This window comes from Corythoichthys intestinalis, chromosome 21, assembly GCF_030265065.1.
Source record: "Corythoichthys intestinalis isolate RoL2023-P3 chromosome 21, ASM3026506v1, whole genome shotgun sequence".
NCBI classification, from domain to species: domain Eukaryota; kingdom Metazoa; phylum Chordata; class Actinopteri; order Syngnathiformes; family Syngnathidae; genus Corythoichthys; species Corythoichthys intestinalis.
In genome coordinates, this window is record NC_080415.1 from 37,171,796 (window position 1) to 37,193,727 (window position 21,932).

The window sequence follows — 21,932 nt, forward strand, 5'->3', positions numbered from 1 at the left end:
CCTTTCGGTCTTCCACCGTAAACACAGGAAGGCGGAGACAAAAGAGCTTTCACAAAAACCACAAACCGGCAGCTGGGCAAGGAAATGAACTACGTTTACTGATTTTGACAACATCTACACCGAAATTGAAACAAAAAAAAGTGCCACGAAGTTAGTTGAAATTCGTCTACAGCATGGCATTGAAGAGAATACAAAAGGTAAACGACTAGCTTGCTAGCGGCTGATAAACGGAGCATCGAAGTTGCTGGTACTAATGTTTCCTTGCCTTTCTCGCATTTAAACGACTCTTCGAGAACTCAGCGACGCTTACAGATATGATAGAATTGTTGACACTTGGTAGAATTGTCGAGGCAGTCGGTGACAACTTCGAAGTTTCGAGCTAGCTAGCGAAGCTAAACAGAATGACACATACCGTCAAGTGTTCTTGTTGGTACACTTGCTATTACGGTTGAATTCAAACCTCGTATATCTCCTTAAAACAACAACTAGCTATATATTAGACACTGAAATATATCGGTGTAAGTAATAGAATGTAAAGTTAATTTAACAGCTTCGTTTTTATCAACGAAAACTTGCTGAAACCTGAAATTTGCCATAAGTGACGTCAGTTAGTCCATTATCGCAAAACTACACGTTCCTGTATACAGCCAACGTGTAATGATACAGTTCAAGACAGCGTAAATGAAGACCAAACGATAAAAACTTGATTTCTGGCAGGGGTGCACGATATCCATTTTTTGAAACCGATATCGATAACTTCCTGCTCCTCAAAGCCGATACCGATAATAAATATATTATTTTTTAAATGTATAACCTGAGTTTTTGAACATCTGGAGGTTTAAAAAAAGTGGTGGATTCAACATAGATTTGCCTTTGATCTCATCAGATTTTTCATAATGACATGAACAAAACAGTGCATTTCACTTCTGCACTGCCCGACAGCCAGCTAAGAATGAATGCACTTCCATATACCACAAGGCTTGGTCTTTTCTTGCTTTAATGGGAAGACACTCGTCTTAATATTCTGAAAGTACAACAGAAAAATACACATATTCAGTACTCAATATTAGAGATTTCCCGATCGATCGGTCGGAATTGGCAAAAAAATATATTCATATTTTTTAATTAAATCGTTTTCGAATTGTATTTAACGTTACAGACATAATATGTTACACTCATCCAGAGTCTTTAGTTTAGGCTTAAGGTAGGGTTATAAAATTTATCCTGATAACGGCGGTAATTAATAAAAAAAAAAAAAGTACCACGTTAAAATATTTACCGCAATTAATGCATGCGCTGCACGACCCACTCACGCATTGTCGCGCTCAATCTGTAATGGCGCCGTTTTACCTACATAGAGAGATAAAAGGCAGCGTACAATGAGTAGAGTGAATTTTGGCAGCCTTATTTTAATTGGCTGAAGCCTTACACTCCCTCTCCCTACGATTAGAAATATCATTGGAAGCAATGTGGGGAAGCAAGGTAGCAATCGATCTTTTTCTTAACACCTTGTGTTATTTCACAACGCAGAGAAGATACTGTATATCAATTGGTAGCACTACACACAGTCATGGTTCCACTTCCCATCATGCATTTGGGCATGGCTACAGTATCATTTACTGAAAACTCAACAAATACACTAGATGGCAATATTTAGTCACAATATACAAAGTCACATGTCTTTCTATCCGTCGATCCCTCTCACAGAATGTTAATAATATAAATGCCATCTTGAGGATTTATTGTCATAATAAACAAATACAGTACTTATGTACTGTATGTTGAATATATATATTCGTCCGAGTTTAATTCATTGTTTTCTTAATGCATTGCCAAAATGTATATGATCGGGAAAAATTATCGGGAATGATTGGAATTGAATCGGGGGCAAAAAAAAAGCAATCGGATCGGGAAATATCGGGATCGGCAGATACTCAAACTAAAACGATCGGAATCGGGAGCAAAAAAACATGATCGGAACAACCTTACTCAATATACAACAAACTGCACAATACACTTATTATATGTATAGCGATCAGTTAGTTTGAATATTCATCAGATTCTGAACATTTAATGCGTTGCAGAATCAATCTTAAGAGATGTAAAACAAGAGCTTGCTAAGATTGCACCATAGACTTCATAACCTATTGACATGACACGGGGCCAATCCGTAGGGGGCCTATTTTCAAAAACTTCTAATTCAAATATTTTCAAAACCAAAGCTGCTACCGACCTCAAACCAAAACAAGCACCTACCTTAGCCATATAAGTCTCCATGAGCAGCGGCATCAAAAAATTCAAAGTCGTTCCCTTATAAAATCCCGATTATTTTTATATAAGTACAGTATAACGCAACGTAAAATGGCAATAAAAGTCTCAGATTTTACACTAGATGCACAAAAATCACCGAAATGCAGAGATAATCACCTATATTTCCAGGATCAAGAGCAATATTTAACATATCATATACGTTTTTGAGCAAAGTAGCATTTTTTTTTTTTTTTTTTTTTAATAATTGGCTACAAGTTTTCAACATCTAATAAATTATTCAATTTAACATCAGAAACGTAATACTTGAGGAGAACATGCAGAATCAAGTATAAATAATATGTAAATTAATAAATTCTACATACAATCACAACTTATTATAGAATAGAATAGCCCTGTATTATAATTCTACAGTCATACAATGAAATTGTGGAGGATCCCTTTACAGTGCAGGATAAGTTAAAATCTCAAAAGTGACCTGCAAGTATGAAATCTAAATAAACATTGTAACTACAAAATGTGTATGAGTTGATTCTTGGTTAAAAGCAAAGGAAACCGTGCAGGTAGCATGTATTTTACATAAATATGTGAATGCGAATGTGCGGCTCGTCTTTAATTTCACAGTGGCGCCGCCTTACAACAAGTCCACAGCAAAGAGCTTTTTACTTTGAAATTCCTGTGAATAAATGCTTAAATCCCTGAATTTTTATAGATATGGACGTAAAACAGTCTCGATTCTTGGTTAAAAGCAAAAGAAACCGTGCAGGTAGCATTTATTTTACGTAAATATGGCGAACAACGAGCCTAGTCAGTTACGAATATTAGCCGCCTCTATGTGTAAACAAAGAAGAAAAATTCTTGCGAATAAATGCTTCAGTCACTGAATTCTTTATAGATATGGACGTAAAACTGTCTTGATTCTTTGTTAAAAGAGCCAAAAACCGAGCAGTTACACATCTATTATGCCAATGCCGTAGTGGTCAACATTCTCCCATTGGATTTTTTTTCACGTTTTAAAATGCACGCATGGTAAGAAAAATATATTTACCTTGAATCCTCGAACAACTCACTCCTCTGACAATCCTTCCTGTTTGTATGCGGTACAGCTTTCGTAGTTCTTCAAAAATCCAAGCTTAAACCAGACTTTGACATGACCGTGTGCTGTCTTCCGCTTACTATTACAAAATGAAGCTTCAAACTCAGCCCCCTATGGTAAGGTGTGACGCAAAGAATGACAAAGTGTCAGGTCAATAGGTTATAAATTCTATGATTGCACTGTCAAAAGAGCATTAAATGAAAATTAACGAGTGTTTTTTCCCCCAAACCATTCAGAAATGCACCTTCATTCCACAAGAGCAATAAATGCATTTATAATTAAATTAAAATACCCAAACTTAGCCTCAAACGGTATAAAAAAATTAATAAATGAGGCTCTAAGCATAAAAAAAGTACATTTGGATAACTTGCAAAGAAAAACTTCGCTAACTGAAATGCTATAAAATGCTAACTTTTTGTTTACAATGCTCTTAACAAATCGTTAAAACACATATGTCAACAAAAAAAAACTGCTAAATACCTCTAAACTAGTGGTTCCTAACCTTCTTAAAGGTACCAAACCCAAAAGTTTCCCATGTGGGTTCACAGAACCCTTCGGAATTAGATAATAAAGCAATTTTTTAAAAATCCAAAACCGGTATACCTAAACTGGCAACCTAATAGTTTAGCAAATTACCATTCAAAATCCTTCTCATTTTGACAGCATGTTTTGTAAACAGGTCAAAATTTGAGACCACGCTGCCTGTTGGTCTGTTGTATTCCCTCATACCAAGTGCGAGTCAACCTTCCACTGAGCAAACCAGTTCCTCCTCTCATCAGATTGAGGACTAGCAGTGAAAAGAAATGGATTAAGCGTGTAAATTGGGAGCAAACCAGTCCAAAACCTAGTCTAAAAAGCGCCTTTTCCTAAATTTAATCAGCGTACGAAAATATGGCTCCGCGTTTCTTTACCTTCGCCAAACCCTTTAGACTTACTCACTCGACTAGACTTACTCGTTCGAACCCAGGTTAAGAACCACTGCTCTAAACTAAATTACGAATACATAATCATGTTAGCTTAAATAAAAATTTACAACAATATGTTGGTCTTAACAGGGAGCAGCTGGATCCAGACATGTTAGGAGTCCTGTCATATTCACTGTTGCCATTAGAAAGCACTGTATCCACCCAAATCAATCAAACTAAATGCAAACACTTTCAAAACAAACCATTACAAGGCCAGTCTAATTAAGCGAATCCTCAAGCAGCAAAGTTGGATTTGAAGTTTTTTTTCCAATCGAATTAGTCAAGTTAATCGATTAACCGTTGCAGCACTGGATGCTATGCTCTCCTATAGGTTACTTCCTGTAGATTTTCGGTCATTTTCTATTAAATTGGGTGTTTTTGGGTCACTTATTGCCTGCCATTGACGGCTCTAAACGTCCAATTAATTATAACTGGGAGGGGTGAATGAACATTCAGTTAAAATGGATTGGACGTCTAGTGCCGTCAATGGCACTGAAACATGAGCATTCACAGCTAGTCCTCAAGAGTTTAAATGAATTCGATAACTATCGTGGTCAATAGCAGGCAATAAGTTAATTGTGAGTCACTTCCTTGTTAGTTTTAGGGCATTTCTGTGTCACTTCCTGTTAATTTTGGGTACTTTCTGTTGATTAGGGGGTATTCCCTGGTCACATCCTGTTAATTTTGGGTCAATTTTAGGATTTTGGGGGGTAAAAAAAAAAAAAAAAAAAAGGCCACCAATGAAAGATTTATTTTTACAGGTTCAAGTTGAAAATCAATAGGAGTGGATGGACGTGATTTTGTGAGAGTTGAATAGGGTCGTTGAAATAGCGTACTGAAATCAGACTATCATGTATTGTGTTGTGTATATTCTGTGTCCCTACGATAAAGTAGTAATGATTGACAGCTGTATTACCGGTTTGCTGTGCAGGAATTGCAGGACCTGCAGAATGACCCACCGGCACAGTGTTCTGCTGGACCTGTTAGCAGCGACTGTGAGTAAACACATTTCAGTCCACCATTCACACTGAAGCACTTCACTGGCAAAGGTGTTATGGTGTTATACTTATATAGGTACAGTTAAAGCGAAAATTCCGAATTTTTTACTTAAGGCGAAATTTTAAGAGTTAACGCAATAAATTAGTGGCCGAGAAATTTGATAATCGATACAGTTGTAGACTACAGTTCAGTCAGGAAGATGTCATAAGCAGGGGTGAAAGTGGGCCAGAACGGTCAGGAACACAGTTCCGGTGTAAGATTCAGGGCAGTAACGCAGTTCAGGTATAAGATTCAGGGGTTGAATGCTGTACATGGTGCTTTGATTCCAAAAATATGACGGCAACTATCAAAACGCTATGTAAAAAAAAAAATGCTAAGCTGCCACACATGCATTTCATCTCCAAGACGAAAACAATCTACCTATCAACATCAGATTTACATACAAAAGTGTTAACAACAAGTATAATAAAGTGCTTGTGTAGCGTAATCCGTTTCCACCGATATTTATTATTTATTTTATCAATATGTTTTAACAATATGCCAATGCAGGCAGCAAAGAAAAATGCCTGGACTCATTTATCCATTCAATTGGCTGACATACTGACATGTGATCAGCAGAGATAGTTAGCTGTGATTGGTTCAAATGTGCATGTTTTCTGGAACAGCAAAAAAAAAAAAAAGTTTGTTGAATTGATGCAACAAAAAAGGGCAATGCAACAGAAAATGGATCAAATCTTTAAGAGCAAGGAAAGAGTTGAGCAGGCTTATCATATTTAGTTTTATTTGCTCTGATGGGGAGGTTCTGAACTTCTTAGCTGTCAATGTGCACTTTGGACGTATATTTGTTCATTTATGTTAGGCTACTTATTCATTTCCTTATGATTTAAAAAGTCAATGTTTGCGCAATCTTCAAAATATATTACATTTCACTCAGCATAATATAAGTCATTTGTACTTATTCTTCTGAATGTATGTTACTTATATTTTATTTAAAAAACCTAAATGTTTACATTAACTTCAATTTTAATACGCATCCTATGTTCTTAAGTAGTTTAAATTGAGATTTGGCATTTAGTATGTGAGGAAATGAGGGAAAATAAAAATTAGGAGATGGGAGTTGGGGTTATTGCTGTTTTTGTTTAGTTTGCAAATCACTGAAAAAATACCATTTTGAATGAAAATCAGTTTTCTTTGCATTTCAGTAGTTTTAGGAGGTTTGAAACCCCGACCCCCACCCTAAAAAAATGCAGATAAATAAATAAAACAATAAAATTTCTGGCTCCGTGGCGACCTTCACGTCAGGGAGTTCCGGCAAGAAATTCTAGCCACTTTCACCCCTGGTCATAAGACATTATTTTTGAAGGAAATAGTCATGAAAAAGTGACATTTATACGATTAATAATCCGATGAATCAATTATGAGAATAATCGTTAGTTGCAGCCCGCGTTGGCTGCCAAAAACAGCACTGAGGCTAACAAGCACCAGTGACTCGCGCTAGTTTAACCACTCTGCAACCCTGCAAGTAACAAATTATTAACAAACTGCACCAATTAATTAAACCCCCGCTAACTCAAAAACTAAGCCCAATGTCAAAAATTCTGAACTTCCCCTTTAATTACAACATCATAATTCAGTAAGAAAGGGTTGAGAAGGTTCTGTAGGTTTTGCCAGACCAAGACCAGTACCTTTTTTTTTCCTTCAAACTTACACTTGTGCTGCTTTTTGTTTCCAGTGTTTAATTGGCAGGCGACAATTATGGGTCCGGTGAGTACATTTTAAGTTAGATTTCAATGTAATTATGGGAAAAAAATCCAATTCCAAAGCATCATTGCAAATCCTTTCCATTGTATATTCCATTGCGCACACCACAATAACAGGTTATTTCATGTTCAATATATTATATATATATTATATTATATAAACTGCCAATGGGTTTTCCCATTGGCAGTGTATCAAATACTTGTTCTCCCCACTGTATATTCTCTCATTTTGAATTGGATTCCTCCAGCATGTTCCCAAAAAGCAACAAAACACGAGGATGGTTAAGGAATGCTGAAAAAAAATCATGTTCGAAGCATTCGATAGTTGAAGAGCGAAGCAAACTTAACATCTCTCCAGTCTTTTACGATGACGAACTGTAGTCACCGAAATCAAGAAATGGACATACCTTTTCATCCCACTGCATTTTAGAAAAATGATGGCAAACCAGATTCAACAGCGTGGTAGTAAAAGAGTGAAAGTAAGAAAGACTGGCCTGCCAGCATTCCAAACCTTTGAAAATATGTGGCACATTGTGATGCGCAAAATGTGACAGCGGAAACCTGGATTGTTTCAAAAGCAAAGTTGTAAATCAAGTAAGAAGGGAAGTGATTCAACAAGTACAGTTCCCAAACGCAAAGTGGAAAGACGATGCAACGTAGTGGTAAACATGCATCTAAAAATAAGTAAATATTCATCAAAAAAAAACAACAGTCAATTAGTTTGAACAATGAATATCTTGTATTTGCCGTTTGTTTAATTGAATGTAAGTGGAAAAGTTATTTACAAATGATTAGTCTGTTTTAATTGCGGTTTACATAACGTCACTTTCAAAGGAATTGGTGTTAATAATCTGCTTGGTGATGGAACGTTCTGACATTTGAGGTTAATTATATCACTGCCATTCCGCAACTACTGCAATTAGCGCAAAGCTTTTAAGTCATTTTCATGATTTGTTTCAGACTGAGAACAATTTAGAGTTAAATCGCTGAGTTTACAGCAAGAAACTTTCACTTTAGACAGCAGGATTTTTTAAACATTTTCGGCAGGCTTAAACCGATTGCAGATAGATGTAGGAAACAATATCATGCAGCATCCATTTTCCACACTGCAACAAATAGTTCAGCACTCTTCTCACTGGCCCAACCATATTGTTTTGGAATTGGACCTCTATTTGAAGTCTTTTTTTTTCTTCTATATCCTGACTATAGACCCTACCCACGTGACGTCACAACTCCGCTCTCCTGAATGGTACCGCCCAATTGTCCGTCAAAACATAGTGTGAACCTGTTACGGCTACGTACATTCCTCCTATTTACGGCATGTTTTTCTGCTGCTTAACATTAATAATCAAAATGGTGAAGGCGTGTGTGGCTGTTGGTTGCACTAACAGAGAAGATGGAAGGAGAGACTTGAAGTTTTACCGTATTCCGAGGGATCCAAAGAGGAGAGCGAAATGGACGGCTACAATTCGACGTGAAAACTGGGCACCAAAAAAATCACCACAGACTATGTAGTAGTCATTTTATATCCGGTAAGATGCATTTAAGATATACTTAGAGGATTTTGGGCTGACAAATAACCACAATTAAGATCATTGCTAGGCTAATCGCCGACAACATACACGTATGTATGTAGTGAGAGTGCTATCGCTAAACCATATAAACATTAAAAGCCTTAACTCCATTGACAAACGACATGAAATACATTACACTTGACAGTGGATGTTAGCAATAACAAAAGATTTTGAATTGAAAATTTCGTAACTCACCTTTCCAAGCACAAGATAGATTCCTGCCGAATTTTCGTGGACGAGGACCTGTTTCACCCAACCAGCAACGAAGTATTTATAAGCCTCCAAGCTCTTGAAGTTTTTCAAATTTTCGTGAGAATAGGCTGATTTTGTGTGGACAAGATAATTGTAAATATCAGCGTAGCAGATGTCAGGCAGACAGGGCGAAGACAGTGGGTCGAAAAACATCGATTTGGGCATCAAATATGGATCTGGCGACTGTATAGAACGAAGCTTTTCCACATAACGCCTTTTATGCAACACATCCAGTGAGTTTACGGCATCAGAAAGCACCGGGTCTTCCATGAAATGCATTTTAAATTCCTCGGTCAATTGAAACCAATGCTAATACAGAGACAAAATGACGGACAAGTGGGCGGAACCATACAGCGAGCACGTGGTTTTGTGACGTCGGTGGGTAGGGTCTATAGTGAACAGTTTATGAAATTTCTAACATATGTTCTTAGGGCGACAGTCCTTACCAAGGAGGAGTTTTCTTTCTCACAATACACTTCCCCACCGATTACCCCTTCAAGCCACCAAAGGTAAGATGGACTTGTTTTTTTTTTTTTAAAAAACTATTTTGAGTCATTGTCAACCAAACAAATGCTGAAGTCAGTAAATCACAACTTTTTTCTTCTATCTGTTCTCTACACCACTTATCCTCAATTGGGTCATGCCTAAAAAAATAGTAAACTAAAGCCTCTTTCACATGACTGGTAGTGACTTAAAATTTGATATTTGGGCCAAATTTTTTTGATTATATGCTTCTTAACTCACACCAAATGTCAGATTTTGATCACCCTTCCTGATTGGACATGACAGTAAATTTCGTGTCACTTGAAAAAATGAACTCTTGATTTATGATGCCGACATTCCTACATGACAAATAAGTGACATGTGCCCTCTTGTGGTGTAAAGAAACTTCACCAGAAAACTGTGACCTAACTATAATTGTGGACAATGAATTGAGCTACTTGAGATTGCTTGCTCTGTCTATGTACATTATTGTATTAGGTAAATAACAGTAAAATGTGTAAAAAATTTCTAATGATAAATGGCATCTCCTGATCTAAAACATCCGCATCAAGCAAGGAAATTGGATCTGATCTCTTTTCCAGGTAGCGTTTACAACAAAGATTTATCACCCAAATATCAACAGCAACGGGAGTATTTGTTTGGACATTCTACGCTCGCAGTGGTCTCCTGCTCTAACCGTCTCAAAAGGTGCTTGCGATCTGTTTTTTTTTTGTGCGTAGCGAGGAAGATCATGTCTAAATATCACATTTTTTCTTCTGACTTTCAGTGCTATTGTCCATATGTTCTTTGTTGTGTGACCCAAACCCAGATGACCCTTTAGTTCCCGATATAGCACAGATCTACAAGAATGACAAAGAGAAGTAAGTACGAACACCCAAATTTAAAAGGCACCTGCCGCCATTCCCCCCACCCATAAAGATGATTTGAATTTGAGACTCCTCTAGTGCTGCAACGATTAATCGATTAGCTCGAGTAATTCGATTAGAAAAAAGATTCGAATTACATTTTGCTCCTTCGAGTGTTCGTTTAATTAAAGTGGCGTTGTAATGGTTTGTTTTGAAAGTGTTTGCATTTAGTTTTCTTGATTTGGGAGGATACACTTCCCTCTAGTGGCAACAGTGAATATGATATCTCGTTTCACATGGCTGAATCAAGTTGCTCCCCGTTAAGACCAACATAAGCTAAGTTTTTGTTTGAGCTAATTTTTTTTAAATACACAATTTAGTTATCTGGGTCTTTGAAAAAGTATTTGAAAAAATCCCAGATAGTGTTATTCTGTTTTAAAAAAAATTTTTTTTAAAAATGGGATTTCTTCGGCGCACCGCACAACCCTAACCGACAGGAATTTTCATGCAACGAAGGGAATTTTTCAAACGACCCCGAAAAATTTTCCATTCGCCCGTAAACACCGATTTTTTTGGGGGGGGGAATCCTAAATGTATGTAGTCCTTTTTTTTTTTTTTACCTAATCACATAATTTGGACATCAAGACAGTGGGGGGCATAAAAGTTTTATACAGAATTTGGAAAAAATTTACGGTTCACCGGAAATTTGCCGAAAACTTTCCCATTCATTTTTAATGGGATGCAACGTTGGTTCAAATTTGCCGTTCCAATGGAATTTACAGTGCATTAATGCCATTGACGGCCATGTATGTCGAATCTATTGCTGCCAATGTACCAAATTTTCCATTCATTTTCAATGGGAAAAAAATTGATGTCCCCAAATCAACAGGAAATGACCAGATAGCAATAGGACGTGTCCCCCAAATGTCCCAGATTCCATTGACACCTATGGAAGTCGATGCCATTGACGGCCATGGACGTCCAAATTTCCCTATTCACTTCCAATGGCACTATCATTGCATTGAGGCCAATTTAGATAGATGCCATTGACGGCCATGTATGTCAATTCTATTGATGCATATGGATGTCGATGCCATTGACTGTTATGGACGTCCAAATTTCCCATTCATTTTCAATGGCATTTACTTTGTTTAATGCCATTGACGGCCATGTTTGTTGATTCTATTGATGCCAATGTACTTGGATTCCATTGACGCATATGGAAATTTGGACACATTTCCCATTCATTTTCATTGGCATTTACCTTGTTTAATGCCATTGACGATCATGTTTGTCGATTCTATTGGTCCCCAATAAAAAAAAACCCAACCTGGGCGGGGCTAAGTTCTGTATCTCCACACAGCAAAGACCCAGAGTCATTTCTCCAGAAATTGCAGTTTCTAGTTTATAGGTATATTTAGCCGTTTTTTGTGGAAATATGTTTTTGAACCATTTGTGAAGAGCATCGTAAAAAAAAAAAAGTTAGCATTTTATAGCATTTATGCTAGCGGACTTTTGCTATGTAAGTTAGCCGATTGTTTATTTATTTATACCGTTTGAGGCTCAGCTCGGGTATTTTAATTTTTATGTTCCCTTTCCGATTATTCCAACTCACTAGTTCATTGATCAATCGACTATTAAAATAACATTTTGAGAAAAATGTACTTCTAAGTAAATGTAACATGTTACTACCCTCTCCGATTATCACACACTAAATGTAACTCGTAGTATTAGCAAAGCACTCGCGTTAGCATTTGGCTGGTGTTAACGGTAAGCATCCTCTTATTTTTTTAACACACGGTACGTGGTGTCCAGGTGTGTAAAATAGAAAATAATGTACTGTTTTGAGTGTGTGTTATCACCAGGAAGTTGGCATTGTCCTTGTAGACGCTACATTATGTTCTCGTCTGTCAACGTTCTTTCGAAATGGTTGGAAACACAAACTAGACAAAGACTAAACACATTTTTGAAATGCCTAACATATGACCAAGACTAATAATAAGTATTAGACGGAAATTCGAAGGGCTGCCAAAAACACAGTTTGGCCATGAAATTTACCTGGGAATTGACATTTTGTCGGACGTGGTCTTAAATTTCACTTGATGAAGACTGTAGGAACCTTGTCCTCACTCAGCTCTCTTCTAATATAATCAGGAGCCTGATGTCACACTTGAACAGATTCCAAAACCTCATTTTGAGAGCGGTTCAAACCTACAATAGAGATTGCAATCAAATCACAAACCTAGTAGAATGACAAACTTCAATCAAGTCGCTGTCATTTCAACCGACATTTTTGGGGAAAAAAACAGAATTTGATTGCAGTAACAGTTCTGAACTAAATTCTTTTTCACTCTTTCTTTTCAGATACAACAGACTAGCGAAGGAATGGACCAATAAGTATGCCATGTAATGAAAACAAAGTAGCATTATTCTTTTCAGTCATAAAACACTGTACAATATAGTAAGAAATTGAATAATCTCCAGTCAACAGTACCGTCACGAAATCAATCTTATACTCAGAGACTCATTCGTACCTGAAGATGAAGCAGCATGTCCCCTCTGATTTCTGTTCATTTTAAAATATGAAATGCTTCATTTTTATTTTTTTTCCTCGAAGGCCAGTCGTTACAAACTGGTATGTAGCAAAATTGTTTCGCCACAAGGATGAACGCCAAATGCCTTCCTTGAACAAATCATCTCACTTGTCTTTGATACCTATGTGGCATATTTTGTACTAAAATAAATAAGGGTACAATCCAGTTTGTCCTGCTTTGCTTCTTTTTTGCATTTTACAATTTGGGATTTATTTTTGAAAGATTATTTTTCTAATCACGTCATGGTAACTGCTTAGAACAGGGGTGTCCAAACTACGGCCCAAGGCAAATGATGAAAATATCATTGAATATGACCTCTGCAAAGTTGGTAGGAGGACTTTTTGGAGGCGCACGTCGGGCTACGGCGTAGTCGTAAATCAGGTCTGCTTTAACGCCGTAGGTCCGCCGTCACCGCTACGCAGACGCATAAATCAGTCTTAAGCTGTGAAGGAAAATGGATTCCACACCCAAAAAGTAGTTACAAACAACTGTTAGACCTAAAACAAATTGTATTTATTTATTTAAAAAAAAAAAAAAATGAAAAAGGTATAATTAGTGCTGCTGACATGAAATAAATTGCTATTGTCTTTTGCGGTGGAAAACAAGTAGATCTCGAGCTCCTCTGTTGAAAATTTTCAATTATCAGGTAGTCCCCGGGTTATGAACGAGTTCCGTTCCTACGCAGGCGACGTAATCCTTTTACGCAACACCTGGTAGCTTTTCACCCTTTATAAAGTACTTTCATAACATTTGTGATAATATGTCGACTGACAACTAGTTGAATAACACCTCTTTTATATCTTGAGGGGGTCTGCATCACTTTCATCAGCACTAATCAACTTTGAGGAGGGTGGCAGGAACCCTGTCACACAAAAAATACTACAAATGTGCTGACTGCTTGACGGCATACGCCACTTCCCCCTTTCATTATAGGGACGGAAGTCGATGCTAACGCTTTTGCGCAAATTCTGGAAAGATGGCAGAGCAACCAAAGAGAAAAAGTTTTGTCTCACAGGGGAAAAAAAGGGAGGCTACCAGGATATACACCATAAAAATCGGCCCGGCTTTCGCTCCCTTGTCAAAGCTGACGAGTTCGGGTGGGGTTAGTCACACTAAGCCACACGGTTGCTAACCGTCATTGTTTAACCACAACTGGATTCATTACCTTATTACTATTCATCCTTCACACATCCCCTGGAAAAGGATTGTTTAATCCATTTGCAGGCGACCGGGAGATTGATTGATAATTTTATGACACTGTGCGGGTGTACGCTGATCCTCATGGGAAACGCTGTCTTCCTTAAGGCAAAACCCTACTGCTTTTGTCCACTGTCGTCGCTAAATTCGACCAACACTGAAAAGTTAGCAAATGTTACTTTAACCCGGGGACTACCTGTATTATATATACAGTGGTTGTATCTGAACCTTTTGGAATTTCTCACATTTCTGCATAAAATCACCATCAAATGTGATCTTTGTCAAAATCAAACAGATGAAAAAAGTCTGCTTTAACTAAAACTAACCAAACATTTATAGGTTTTCATATTTTAATGAGGATAGCATGCAAACAATGACAGAAGGGGGAAAAATAAGTGAGCCCTATGCATAAGGAGACTGAAAAAGCAACTACCAATTTGTACCAAACAATTTAAGTCAGGTGTGTGCCCAATCACTGATGAGTGGCTTAAAGATGCCCAGCCCACTATAAAACACACACCTGGTAAGAATGGTCTCGATGAGAAGCATTGTCTGATGTGCATCATACCTCGGTCAAAAGAGTTGTCTGAAGACCTGCGATCGAGGATTGTTCATTTGTATACAAACCCATCTCAAAAGTCTGGATGTTCATCAATCGACGATCAGAGAATTTGTCTACAAACGGAGAGAGTTTGGCACTGTTGCTTCTCTCCCAAGGAGTGGCCGTTCACCAAAGATGAAGACAAGAGTTCAGTGCAGAATACTAGAAGAGGTAAAAAGAACCCTAGACTGTCTGCTAAAGACTTACAGAAATCACTGGCACAATCCAATATCCATGTGCACACATCAACTATATGTAAAACTATGGGCAAGAATGGTGTTCATGGCAGGAAGCCACTGCTGTCTAAAAAAACATTGTTGCTCGTTTAATGTTTGCAAAAAGGCACTTGGACACTACACAGATGTTTTGGCAAAATATTTTGTGGACTGATGAAACCAAAGTTGAATTGTTTGGGAGTAACACACGTCATTTGTGGAGGAAAAAACGGAACAGCTTACCAACATCAACACCCCATCCCCACAGTCAAGCATGGTGGAGGGAACATCATGATTTCGGGCTGTTTTGCTTCCTCAGGGCCTGGACAACTTGCAAACATTAATGGAAGAATGAATTCAAAGCTTTATCAGGATGTTTTGCAGGATAACTTGAGGCCGTCTGTCAGACAGTTGAAGCTAAAGAGGATGGATGCTGCAACAAGACAATCATCCAAAACACAGAAGTAAATCCACTTCAAAATGGTTTCATAAGAACAAAATACATATTCTGGAGTGGCCAAGTCAAAGTCCAGACTTGTACCCCATTGAAAAGCAGTGGCATCACCTAAAGACAGCGAATCATGACAGACATCCCAGGAATCTGACTGAACTACAGCAGTTTTGTGGAGAAGAATGGGCCAAGGCTCGTCCTCATCGATGTCCAGACTGATCTGCTGCTACAGGAAGCGTCTGGTTGAAGTTATTGCTGCCAAAGGGGGGACAACAAAATATTACATGTGATGGTTAACTTACTATTTTTTCCCCTTCAGTCACTGTTTGCATACCATCCTCATTAAAATATGAAAACCTATAAATGTTTGGGTGGTTTTAGTTAAAGCAGTTTTTTCATCTGTGTGATTTTGACAAAGATCAGATCACATTTGATGATTTTATGCAGAAATGTGAGAAATTCCAAAAGGTTCAGATAGTTTTTCATACCACTGTGTGCATATATATTAGAGAGAGAGAATATATAACATACACGTGAATGTGTAATATATAACAACTGTCAATTATAATGATCTAAAATGTACTTTTGATTCAAATGAAAGCATTTACATACATGTTGTATAGTTCAAAAATCTTACAACAATCTGTAAACCACCAATACACTTTGATGGATGACCGTATTTACATTTAACAGAACTACAAACCTTTATGTAATACTGTACTTGTACTGGTAACTTTCCAAATCATTTTGTGCTTAATTTCAATTCCTAGCATACTGACAGACAACCTCTATTAGAATGTGAAAATGTGTGCCATTTAGTCACATTTTACTTGAGTTTTAAAAACTCATAGGCCTGTTGGAATGGCCCATGTCAGAATGACTATGTATAAAAAGAATGTCAAAAGGCATCCATGCTACTTGTCATCTTGGACAAATCTGAACGGGAGAAGACCGATGCAGGAGTGCTCTTGCGTAGCACCAACTTGTTACCGTCAGAGTATTTCAACTGACAAAGAAACTGAGGAAAGTGGATGGCTGTTTAAAACCTGACCGTTAGTCCAGCATATAAAGACGCTTCTGTTCTGTAGTCGTGTCTCACTCAGAACTGCTTTTAGGCCAACGGCCTACGGAGAAGCTCCTCCACATGTCGAGCTACGTCCATGGTATCATCCAAGTCAAAGTCTGCGTCTGCATCCAACATGGTGTCCCCCCTGTTTTTACAACACAAGTCAAAGCCAAAATGAGAATAAATCATTCAATAGATGGCCATAGACTTCATAATGTATTGACGGGGCGCGGGGCCGATAAATAGGGGGCCTGTAATGTTGGCAAGACCGTCAAAGCCGACCATGTGGAATCACAAAGAGCTTTTTTCTTTGAAAATTCTTCGAAAAATCCCCGAATTATTTATAGATATGGACGTAAAACAGCTTCAATTCTTGGTTAAAAGCAAAAAACGTGCAGTAAGCATTTATTTTACGTAAATATGTCGAAGTACAATGCTAGCCTGTTAGTGAATGTAGCTAGCGGCCGCATGATGTAAACAGAGCTTTTCCAGTGAAAATTCCTGTGAATAAATGCTTAAATCCCTGAATTCTTTAGAGATCTGGACCTAAAACAGTCTGGATTCTTGGTTAAAAGCAAAAAAAGCCGTGCAGTAAGCATTTATTTTACGTAAATATGTCGAAGTACAATGCTAGTTTGTTAGTGAATGTAGCTAGGGGCCGCCTGATGTAAACAGAGCTTTTCCAGTGAAAATTCCTGTGAATAAATGCTTAAGCTAATAGCTTAATAGATATGGACATAAAACAGTCTCAATTCTTGGTTAAAAGCACAAAAAAAAAAACAAAAAAAAAAACAAAAACAAAAAAAAACAACAAAAAAAAAAAACAGGCATTTTGCAAACTATGATGCCAATGCCGTAGCAGCTAATTTCTCCGATTGATTTTTTTCACGTTTCAAAATGCACGCATGGTATGAAAAATATAATAATTTCCTTGAATCCTTGAACAAATCACCCCTGAGACAATCGTTCCTGTTTGAATGCGGTACAGCTTTCGTACTTTTATCCTAAATCCGGCGTTGAATGCTGCATATGTCGCTGCAACCGACTGCGAATAACTGAAGCGGATTGTGGGATGCCTGGTCCCCTGCTGGAAGGCGTTGCGCAGTGGCTGGCTGAATTGACCCGTCAGTACAATTATGAAGTCTATGAGATGGCTTATATCGACTCATTTCGCATTTTTCATTGCAGCTCTGCATTTCATTATCATTTTGTTTTTTGTACTTTCTTCATTCTAGCTCCTTAGCAACTGGAAATAAGTTAAAGTTAGGATGCATGCTTACATGGAGTGATAGGCAGCAAAATTGTTGGGGCTAACCACGGATGGGGAAGCCGTCTGGTCCATGAATGTAGGAGTTGTTCCGGAAGGTTCAGGATTTGGGGTGGTGAATCTGGTAGACAATATTTTATGATTGGTCCAGTCATTATTATGATAAAATCTCAAAATACTTACAACTGACAGTATTTGTAGTGATACACAAAAAATGCTCACAGGACTCCAAACTAACATTTTTTACTAGGGTCGCACAGTGGCTCCTAATTTAAAATTTTAGGGGCGCAAGCAGAAGATTCAGGGGTACACACTCTAGATCCACATCTTAGGTTTTCCTCTAATTTTCACTGTTTAACAGATACTTTCATAATAAATGCATAAAACTACAAACTTGTGAATCTATATTTTATTCTCTATCAGTTTTGAAATCAACCAGTATACTGCTTACAAATTAAGTTAACATGGGGGGGGCGCAGCTGTTACATGGATGCTAAGTGTCCCATTCATGACAAAAAATATATGAAAAAGAAGTTTAAAATATGTCAGATGTTGGGAGCCTTTTTGACCAGGAGAGGCAAAACACCCAACATATAAAATATAAAATGAAATAATAAAATAAAATGTGATTCCACTAATGCCATACAGTGTGTGTGAGTATATATATGGCAGAAAACACAGACAAGACTGAAAAAGCAGCCTCTGCTCTTGCACCCCTCTTTAAAATAAACTGCTGTATTTTAAGCCAAAAGAACTGTTGTGTTTGATAGAATAATATGTCTATATACTGCCACACCAGATTCATGGCACATTAAGCCCCCAAACTATTTTTAATTTGTCCGTTTTACCCTGGAAACCCCAGTTTACAGATGTCGCGCAACCGCTTTTGTTTCAACCTAGCCATAAAAAGGTAAGTACCGTATTGGCCTGAATATAAGACTGTTTTTTGCATTGAAATAAGACTGAAAAAGTGGGTGTCGGTCTAGACGTTATACCCATTCACAACGCTAGATGGTGCCAGATATCATTGAAGCGATGTTCTGTCATGACAGATCTCAGCTGCTTTATTGCAATGTTTTTCCTTATCCAGATTTGTTTCAAGACTACAATTACAGTTAGGCATCAATTTGATGGTTAATTCAGTTATTGCAATATTGTTGTTTTATCACAAAAGACCCTACTCACCTACGTCACAAAATGGGCGTGTCGCTGTTTCCGGCCGCCATATTGTACCTCTTTTTCAGACCTATTCTCATTGTTTTCAATTAGTCGAGCAAGTTATAGAGCAATTCATGGAAGCCCCGGTGTTATCTGACGCTGTAAACTCATTGGATCCGTTGCATAAAAGGCGTTACGTGGAAAAGCTTCAGTTTATCCATTCGCCAGATCCGTATTTGATGTCTAAATCGATGTTTTTCGACCCGCTGGCTTCGCCTGACATCTGATACCCACACAAAATCAGCCTATTCTCACGAAAGTTTGAACAACTTTAAGAGCTTGGAGGCTTATAAATGCTACGTTGCTGGTTAGGTGAAACACGTCCTCGTACACGAAAATTCGGCAGGAATCTTGTGCTCGGAAGGTGAGTTACGAAATTTTCAATTCAAAATCTTTTGTTCTTGCTAACATCCACTGTCAAGTCTAATGTATTTCATGTCATTTGTCAATGGAGCTAGGGCTTTTAATGTTTATATGGTTTAGCGATAGCACTAACTACATACATACGTGTATGTTGTCGGCGATTAGCCTAGCAATGATCTTAATTGTGGTTGTCAGCCCAAAACCCTCTAAATATATATTAAATGCATCTTACCAGATATAAAATGACTACTACATAATCTGTGGTAGTCGTTTGGAGCCCAGTTTTCTCGTCGAATTGCAGCAGTCAATCGCGGCCTCCTCTTCGTGTCTCTCGGAATACGGTAAAAATTCAAGTCTCTCCGTCTATCTTCTCTGTTTTTGCAACCGACCGCCACAAACGACTTCACCATTTTGAGTATTAATGTTGACGAGCAGTAAAACGTGCAATAATAGGAAGAATTTACGAAGCGCTAATGCATTTCTATGGCGAGTATGCGGACATCATGGCGCGGGGGCGTGGCTGTGACGTCACGTGAGTAGGGTCTATAGATTGGTTTATTTACATTTCAAAAACCAGAAGCCATTCATTTACGAAAGTGATTGCACTTTAGTTTACATATTTAAATGTTCAGATATTAAGATTTAAATTGGGCAAAATAACATGCTTTTTCTCTCAAATGTATTGTTATAATCATTTGTTTCGGATGCACTGTAACTATTTTCTGTATAAAAATTAATTTGGTGTTCAAAAAGTCTTTTTTCAAACTTGAGTCTTGAAAAGAGGGGGTCGTCTTATAATCAGGGCCGTCTTATATTCGGCCCAATACGGTAATTGTATCTATTATTCAAAATGTCATTTTTAGCTTAGAATCATTAATTGATGTGGAATATTTCGTTTAAAAAAAAAAAAAAAAACTTTCAAAAATTATTCACTTGCATATTTTAAACTTTTAAACAAATGTCGTCACAATGAGAAAAATGGTGTCTCTAAAAAAGTCACGGATATCTACCTCATAACCATCGCTTAATTGTATTTTGTTTGTTACTGTCGCATTTTCCCCAATATTTTAGATAATAATCGATCCAAACGAAAAAAAATAAAATAGATAAAAAAAAAAAACATTTAAAAGGGTAACTATATAAAACTGACCACCACTCCACTCCTTGACCACTCCTTGATGTCTGCGATTTCTGCATTGCGACCCTTGTTATATTACCATGTTTCACCCATAAAATCTGCAAAAACTCCGGCTGTGGCCATTCACAGCTGCGTCTTGACACTCGGTGATACATGCTACATGGAGTTTTTGGATCGAAACAAGGTAAGTACCGGTACTCGATAATATCTTGTTAAAGTCATGGCGTCTGTAATTCTGCTCTCGCATGCTCTCACCTCCAGATAGGGTTTTGCTGTTTAAAAACATTTTTTTTTTTTTTTTTTTTTTTAAATGCCCTCCTGTTCAAAATGTTTTCTTCCCCCAGAAAATTGAGATTTTAGGCTTTCCAATGATGCATCACACATGCAAATAGGACAATTTTGAAATTTGGCCAAATTGGGGGTCTCAGAGCGGAACTTCAAGTCACCTTAGTGTTTTCCGCCAAATATATTTTTAAATGTAAATACTGTAAGTTCAGCCTCTACTTCGTGGTTTTTCGATTTTTGCGGGGTGTCCCATTAACCGAGAAAAACGAGGGACCACTGTACATCAAATTAGTGATACAAGAGTGCACTTTTATCTTCAAAGACTGCAACAATCCCCCACAATAGTGCTGAAATTGTCACACTTCTAATTATCTGACTACAGTATCATGTGTCACACAGTTCAGAAACACAGTTGATAAATAACTCACTCTGGCACAACTTGTTTGATCTGTGGTTTCACGTAGCCATCCACAGCTTTTGCTGCAAGACACAAAATAAATTCACATCAATGTTATTTCAAGGTCAATATACTAATATTTCCAATTCCATCAATTATATATTCTCCATCATATTTTTACAGCATAAAATGTAACCTGGCGCAGCAAAATGATTCACAGTGACTCATTTTTTAAAACATATTTTGTTCTACTAATTTTAGCTTTCCAACATTTGCGATGACGTTTCAACCACGTGAAATTATGATTATAATTTTTTTGACACGTGCATCTTGGATTTAAAAAATGCTAACAACCATTCACTTGTCCTTAGAACCAGCATAATAATGAGATGTGACAACCATCAAATTTGACACATGAATGCAGAAAATAGTGAGGAACAATTTACTGTAAACATTAAGCTAGAGTAAAAGTAAAATACAATTAATGGTAGTATAATAGAAAATCCTTATTCAGTCCCGTTCTAATTTTAGCTCATAATGATATTAGCTAAACAATCTCAGAATCTGTTTGACATTGGTCTCATTTTTCTATGCTAGGTCACAAATACGTATTCAACATGAAAATGTACAGAGATTCTGCTGATACATACAGAGTGGTGGTGTGTAGTACTTGGCAAAGACTTCATCTTTAGGTCGGTCGGGATAGAGAAACAAGAGATGGTTCAGATCACTGATACGGTCCGCCAAGGAGCGAATGGAGAAATCCTTGGATGTATAAGGCAACAGATTCCAGACCAGCCTTTCACCTACTCCCCAAGAGGAACAGCATAAGCACCAATATTAAAAGCTAGAACTGTATAGCATTATGACCTCCATT

The 21,932-nt window shown here is 37.5% G+C and overlaps 2 protein-coding genes across 3 annotated transcripts in view; one reads left to right on the plus strand and one right to left on the minus strand.

Moving 5' to 3' along the window:
- Nucleotides 1-13,022, plus strand: LOC130909394 (ubiquitin-conjugating enzyme E2 D4-like). 2 transcript variants are annotated; one of them, XM_057825787.1, is made up of 7 exons: nucleotides 1-197; nucleotides 5,261-5,324; nucleotides 7,061-7,092; nucleotides 9,346-9,423; nucleotides 10,000-10,105; nucleotides 10,185-10,278; nucleotides 12,628-13,022. In XM_057825787.1, the coding sequence occupies exons 1-7, from the start codon at nucleotides 174-176 to the stop codon at nucleotides 12,671-12,673; spliced, it is 444 nt and encodes a 147-aa protein (XP_057681770.1). In that variant the 5' UTR covers nucleotides 1-173; the 3' UTR covers nucleotides 12,674-13,022. The 2 variants fall into 2 exon arrangements, with proteins under 2 accessions (XP_057681770.1, XP_057681771.1); XM_057825788.1 differs by lacking the exon at nucleotides 7,061-7,092 and having other exon boundaries at nucleotides 23-197.
- Nucleotides 9,001-21,932, minus strand: part of LOC130909393 (signal transducer and activator of transcription 5B-like) — a 35,614-nt gene continuing 22,682 nt past the window's right edge. The window contains exons 16-19 of the mRNA XM_057825786.1: nucleotides 21,706-21,861; nucleotides 21,087-21,138; nucleotides 17,668-17,775; nucleotides 9,001-16,532 (exon numbers count right to left, since the gene is read on the minus strand). Of these exons, the coding sequence (XP_057681769.1) occupies nucleotides 16,433-16,532; nucleotides 17,668-17,775; nucleotides 21,087-21,138; nucleotides 21,706-21,861 (416 nt within the window). The 3' untranslated portion in view covers nucleotides 9,001-16,432. The remainder of the gene's footprint in view (nucleotides 16,533-17,667; nucleotides 17,776-21,086; nucleotides 21,139-21,705; nucleotides 21,862-21,932) is intronic.

Bases quoted from the DNA above. Each gene is read 5' to 3' on its own strand.
- LOC130909394 (XM_057825787.1), top strand. From the start codon at position 174: ATGGCATTGAAGAGAATACAAAAG. The intron at 5,325-7,060 runs GTGAGTAAACAC...TTTTGTTTCCAG, and splicing joins TGGACCTGTTAGCAGCGACT to TGTTTAATTGGCAGGCGACA. The intron at 10,106-10,184 runs GTGCTTGCGATC...TCTGACTTTCAG, and splicing joins TGCTCTAACCGTCTCAAAAG to TGCTATTGTCCATATGTTCT.